General features: G+C 29.5%; 1 protein-coding gene across 1 annotated transcript; it reads left to right on the top strand.

Annotated features, from left to right (window-relative positions):
- Positions 1–337: 337 nt before the first annotated feature.
- On the top strand, positions 338–4,791 carry LOC144998804 (Pectin lyase-like superfamily protein). The gene is made up of 5 exons (XM_078958536.1): positions 338–803; positions 2,103–2,292; positions 2,800–3,006; positions 3,534–3,769; positions 4,419–4,791. Exons 1-5 carry the CDS (start codon positions 442–444, stop codon positions 4,564–4,566), a joined length of 1,143 nt encoding a protein of 380 aa, XP_078814662.1. The 5' UTR covers positions 338–441; the 3' UTR covers positions 4,567–4,791.
- Positions 4,792–6,070: the final 1,279 nt, after the last annotated feature.

Genomic DNA, 6,070 nt, shown 5'->3' with positions numbered 1-6,070 from the left:
AGCTTTTACAAGGTTGTGCCTATGTTGTTGGCCTTTGTTATCCCATCTTCATATACTAACAATTTTTTTGAATCATACATAACAATTTATATGTTACACAATATACTAAAAAATATGTCATTGTTGCTAATAATAAAAAAACAGTTATCTACCAATCAAATCCATTAAAAAAACTAATTTCAAATGAACTATCATCACACTTACACGGCGATGGGCTCCACATACACATGTCTTCGATATCGAAATTTGTTATAAGAAAAATAATATACATACGCATATAAAAACATTGGTTTGCAAGTTATGCACTTTTGCCCATTTTTAACAATATTATATTTCATGACTAGTTCAATAAATGCACACAGAACACTTCACCACATACCCAAACCAAATTTCACTTCTCTCTTGTTTTTCATACCCATTTCCACTTACTTACACATTTTGATGGCCAAATTTGGGTACATTTGGTCTCTTTTCATTCTTCTACTTGTTCTTAATGCTATTACACAAACACTTTGTCATACAAAAGGCTTGCAACCAAAAAGAAACACATGGAAGCAATTAGGGGCAAATTTAACACAAACCCAATACTCAGAACAACAGTTTATGAAATGGGTTAATTTTGTTGGAAGTTTAAAGCATTCCCTTTTTTCCACTGCTAAGAACAAGCTTTTCCCTTCTTATATGATCACTGTTGACAAGAATCCAGCAAGAGGAGATTTCACCACCATTCAACAAGCTATTGATTCTCTCCCTTTTGTGAATCTTGTTAGAGTTGTTATCAAAGTTCATGCAGGAGTTTACAAGTAAGTTGTTTTAATTTGTTTCATGGTGTTAATGTTCTCTAAAGATTTTGAGTTTGATCTGTATTTTTAGTGGGAAGATTGGGTTGGTGTAAAAGGTTTAATTTTTCTTGGATATAAGTTCATATCTATCTAAAACCGTACATTATCAAGGTATTTTTTAATGAATGGACAAAAAAATTTTGTCCAAGATGTGGTGGATTGTGAAAGAACACGCAAATTTCGAACATTGATATTTTGGTCTTTTTTTTTTCTGTGAATTATGGGAATTTTGTAGTTCATGCAGAAGTTTTATAAAGACAAAATATGATAACTTTTGAGGGTGTTTATTGTTTAATTTGGTCAAATTCTTATTTTAAAATTATGGGGTTTTCATTATTACGTTTACAAATAGACTATAAGATGAAGTCTGGAATTTGAAGATTCTTGATTTTTATATTCTGTGATGCATACTTTGTATCTTAATAATTACATGCATATTACAATTTATAAAATTTTAAGAGCAAACGAGTAGTTTTAGTTATTTTAATTTTGGGTTAAATACAGAAAATAATAATGGGTTGTTTATTAAAACATCATTCTTCCTTTTACAACATTTCATTCTTTAAAATATACATTTTATTATAATAAGGCCACCCAAAATACGAAAATACTTTTTTTTTTTCTGTTTAGTTTTAGTAGAACTTTCAAACTGATTAAAAAAACTAAAAATACATATAATTATTGGATAAAATTTCAAATTATGTTACACTAAAACAAAAAACTAAATATATAATATTGACATATTGTAATATAAAAAAATAAAATAACATATTATAATTCGTTTCCTTAATGGCTCGTTGATTGTCTTTTGTGGTCAACCACAACAAAGAAAAGAAAATTAAAATAATCCCATGCATCAAATTCCTCAATTTTTATATTGATGTTTTTTTTTGCATGTGGTATATCTTATATAAATCACAAAGAAAAAAGAGGTTTAAACTCCTTTTCTTCATATTTTTTTCTTGTTTTTCGGTGCTTAAACTTAAACCCACGTATAAAATAGTTTAACATTATCGACTACTAAAACAAAAATACTTTCTTAAAATAATAAAGCATTTAGTCAAACTTTTATCTTGTACCTTTTTCTCATTATTTTTTCCCTGATATAATATTCTCTCTGTCGATAGTAAACCATTACCGTTAAATTATATGAAAACAACCTTTTTTCTCTACAAATTATATGATTTTTTTGGCCTCACATAATTTAGTAACAAATATTTAATTATTATATATATATATTTTTTTGTTTTTCTTATATAGGGAGAAGGTAAATATACCTCCGCTAAAATCCTTCATAACAGTAGAAGGTGAAGGTGCTGAAAAAACCGTTGTGCAATGGGGTGATACGGCTCAGACCATCGGCACCAAAGGTCAAGCTGTTGGCACGTTTGGCTCAGCCACTTTTGCTGTCAATTCCCCCTATTTCATTGCCAAAAACATCACATTTCAGGTAATAAAAATACATATTCATTAAACATTTAAACATTATTATATAAAATGATACAAAATTTTAAAAGTAAATTCCACGAATGGTTCCTATGGTTTAGTGTAATTTATGTGTTTGGTCTCTAACTTATTTTTTTAAGTCGGAAAGTTCCTAGTGTTTGTTTGTGTTACGCGTTTGGTCATTGTCTTACCTAAAAGGACTATTATGTCATTATATAAATAAATTAAAATAGTCTTTTTAGATAAGAGAAAGTGACGTAGGTATGGGGTTGAAGATATGTTTATTTAAATAAATTTAAAAAACCTATGACAAAATAGTTTTTTAAGTAAGACAGAAACCAAACGCGCAACAAAAACAAATATTATGGATCTTCTGAGTTAAAAAAATAACTTATGGACCAAACACGTAAATTACCCCAAACCATAAGGACCATTCGTGTAATTTACTCAAATTTTAAATATATAGGTTAAGTTTCCATTGGTTAAATGTACAAGTATGTAATGCACACAGAACACGACACCGGTGCCAAAACCAGGAGCCATAGGAAAACAAGCAGTGGCGTTTAGAATATCAGCAGACACAGCCGCGTTCGTAGGTTGTAGATTTTTGGGTGCACAAGACACACTTTATGATCACTTGGGTAGACATTATTACAAGGATTGTTATATTGAAGGCTCTGTTGACTTCATTTTTGGCAATGGTCTTTCTCTTTTCGAGGTTTGTGTTATATCCATATATATATTTTTTTTTTTGTCAAATACTATAGTTGTGTTTTCCAAACATTTGATTTTTTTATTTTTTCTAAACTTTCTTATTATCAATTGATATAAGTTTTATTTCTCTTTTATGATTTTGGATTCTTTATAAAAAGTTATATTACCTTTTGTCTTTCAAGTTCAAACAACCAAAACCAACAAAAGCACAACTCCTTTTAGTCCAAATTGAAGTCGTCTGGTTCCTTTTGCTACTTCGGACCCATATATGGACCACACTAGACATATATTTTTCTAATAGCCCCTAAATGCCTAAATTTTATATAAAATGGTATTTCATCATATATTAAATTATTAACAAAGTAAGTTGAATTATTTGAAAAGCTAATGCATTTGCGAGTACCCTTAATAAAATTACTCAAAAGATTTAACATAAGAACACACATTACATAATTTCCTCTAAAAAAATTCATAGCCTATGTTTATGTTATGAAAAGGGCAATATTGTAATTTTGGAGGTAATGATAACAGGGGTGTCAAGTCCATGCGATAGCACCAGTAACAGGTGCAGTAACAGCACAAGGAAGAAGCAGTTTGCTAGAAGACACAGGGTTCTCCTTCTTGAGATGTAAGGTGACCGGGTCGGGTGCCCTTTACCTAGGGAGGGCATGGGGTCCCTTCTCTAGGGTCGTCTTTGCATATACGTATATGGACAACATCATTATTCCTAAAGGCTGGTACAATTGGGGTGACCCTAATCGTGAAATGTAAGTCCCCCACTCTCTTTCTCTCTCCCTCTGTCTCTGTATATAATCGTGCAGACATAGGACCCCAGAAAGATGGATAGAAGCGATAATGTTCGATCATTTTTGGTGGGTATTGCTTTATGAGTATTATAAAATATGTGGTATACACGCACCAAATTGTTAGGCTACAATTACAGTGTCTTTTGCAGTGGGTAATTGGGTATTGGAAAGGGCGGTGGTCTGTTACCTTACCTTTTTCTTTCTTTATGCGCTCTACGTGTTCGACGAAATGCCACCTTTTTGTTTTTTTTTATAGCTTGTAGATTTGTTTTGTTGAATTATATGCAAAAAGTAAGGATCCCATTCCCATAGGTTACGTTGCCTTTGCAGTGGGTAATTGGGTATTATTGAAAAGGGCGGTGGTTCATTTCCTTTTTTTTTTGTGTATGGATTCTACGTGTTCGACGAAATGCCACCTTCGTTTTAGCTTTGTTTTTTAGCATGTGGATAGTGACTACCCCATAGCAATAAGCACGCGTGCAACTACTAATTTGGTTTTGCATCCCAACAAAATTGTTGGATAATGTTAATCTTGATTAACCTAATATAATCAATTAATCATTTATACAATCATATTTTAGTGATTTTTAAAACTTGTATTACATTACAGGACTGTGTACTATGGGCAATACAAATGTAGTGGGCCAGGGGCAACATTTGCAGGGAGAGTGTCATGGTCAAGAGAGCTTACTGATGAAGAAGCTAAACCTTTTCTTTCACTTACCTTCATTGATGGTTTTGAATGGATTAAATTGTAACAATTTCATCATCATCATCTTTGTTGTATATATTTTGTCAATAATGATTTAAAAGTTCAATTTGTGTTGAAGAAGGTGATTCAAACACCAAATCGACCATTATAAGAAAAGATCTCCTTTCAATCTGAGATTTTGAGTCGGTTGAAGGAGGTTAAGAGTTGGTTGAAATAGATTCCGAGTGTTTTAACTGAAATAAATTTTAGGTAACATATGTTTTTACATGTATCCGTTGATTTTGAGTGTTTTTTTTTTTTTCAAGTGTGACGTTTTATATTGTAATAAATTGGTTTGAGTATACAATTTAAGTCTTGTATAATAGATGAGAGATTGAGAGCTAGTATGTATCTTATGTTGTTCCATTTCGTTTAATCCATGAAGTAAAAAAATGAAATTGAATAACCGGAATCTTGAAAAACAACCATAACCAAGACCCATGGAGTTTAACCTTCAAATTAACCTTTTTATTTAAAGGGCTATTATGGTTTATATGCCATCGTTGTCGGATACGCTTCTGTTATTTTCACTGATTTAGCCTTTTAGAATTTAGGTGTTTTTGTCTTGTTTCATTTTCTTCTTAATTCTCATCCGATCCATATGCCATAGCCCATAGCCTAGGCCAAGTTTAACTATAAGCCTAATAGGTGAATGCTCGGATAATCGGATTAGCCCTTTGAAGTGGTAACCCAACAATACCAAACACTCAAGGACCAAGGCTGGGTTTTGACAAAATTGCAAAAATGCTCCCTGTGGTTTTTTATTTTGTGTGGTTATGATCTAAATGTTTGAAAAGTTGCAGATTTGGTCCTTTTTAACAAGTTTTACTATGGTTTTGATCCCTCATCCGTTAAGTTTAACTGGTTGGCTGTTAACTTTTTTAAAATGACAATTTTACCCTTAGATACCGTTTTTGCAGTTTTATCTTTTACCATACCATAAGGATCATTTTTGCATACATTCTTTTTTTATTTTATTGAAATATTATATATCAATAAATATTATTTTTAATATATAATATTATATATTAATAAATATTGTTTTATTGGATTATTAATTTATTATAGTTGATTTTTTTAATTTTTTTGTTAGAGTAATTCTTTTTATTGAGTCAATACATATAGTTTTTAATATATAATATTTATATCATAATAAATATTATATTATTGGATTGTTAATTTCTTTTAGTTAATATTTTTAATTCTTTTTTTTTAAAATTATTTTTATTGGATTATTTCTTTTATTTTTTTTAATTTATTATTTTCTTCATTAACTAAATATTGTTTTATTGGATTATTAATTTATTTTAGTTAATTCTTTTTTTTAAAAGGTTGTCGAAGTAATTATTTTTTATTGAATTGTTATACCAATACATATAGTTTTTAATATATAATATTTATATCATAATAAAAATATTATTATTGGATTATTATTATATTTTACTTAATTTTTGTAATTTCTATTTTTTTAAACTATTTTTTGTTGGATTATTACTTTTAATTTATTATTT

The sequence above is a fragment of the Lactuca saligna genome, chromosome 5 (assembly GCF_052625555.1).
Source record: "Lactuca saligna cultivar CGN05327 chromosome 5, ASM5262555v1, whole genome shotgun sequence".
NCBI lineage: Eukaryota > Viridiplantae > Streptophyta > Magnoliopsida > Asterales > Asteraceae > Lactuca > Lactuca saligna.
The sequence above is the reverse complement of the archived record's forward strand: the minus strand, read 5'-3'. Positions and strand labels throughout refer to the sequence as shown.

Coding starts and splice junctions, on each gene's coding strand:
- LOC144998804 (XM_078958536.1), top strand. CDS start 442: ATGGCCAAATTTGGGTACATTTGGTCTCTTTTCATTCTTCTACTTGTT. Junction 804..2,102: donor GTTCATGCAGGAGTTTACAA/GTAAGTTGTTTT, acceptor TTTCTTATATAG/GGAGAAGGTAAATATACCTC. Junction 3,770..4,418: donor GGTGACCCTAATCGTGAAAT/GTAAGTCCCCCA, acceptor ATTACATTACAG/GACTGTGTACTATGGGCAAT.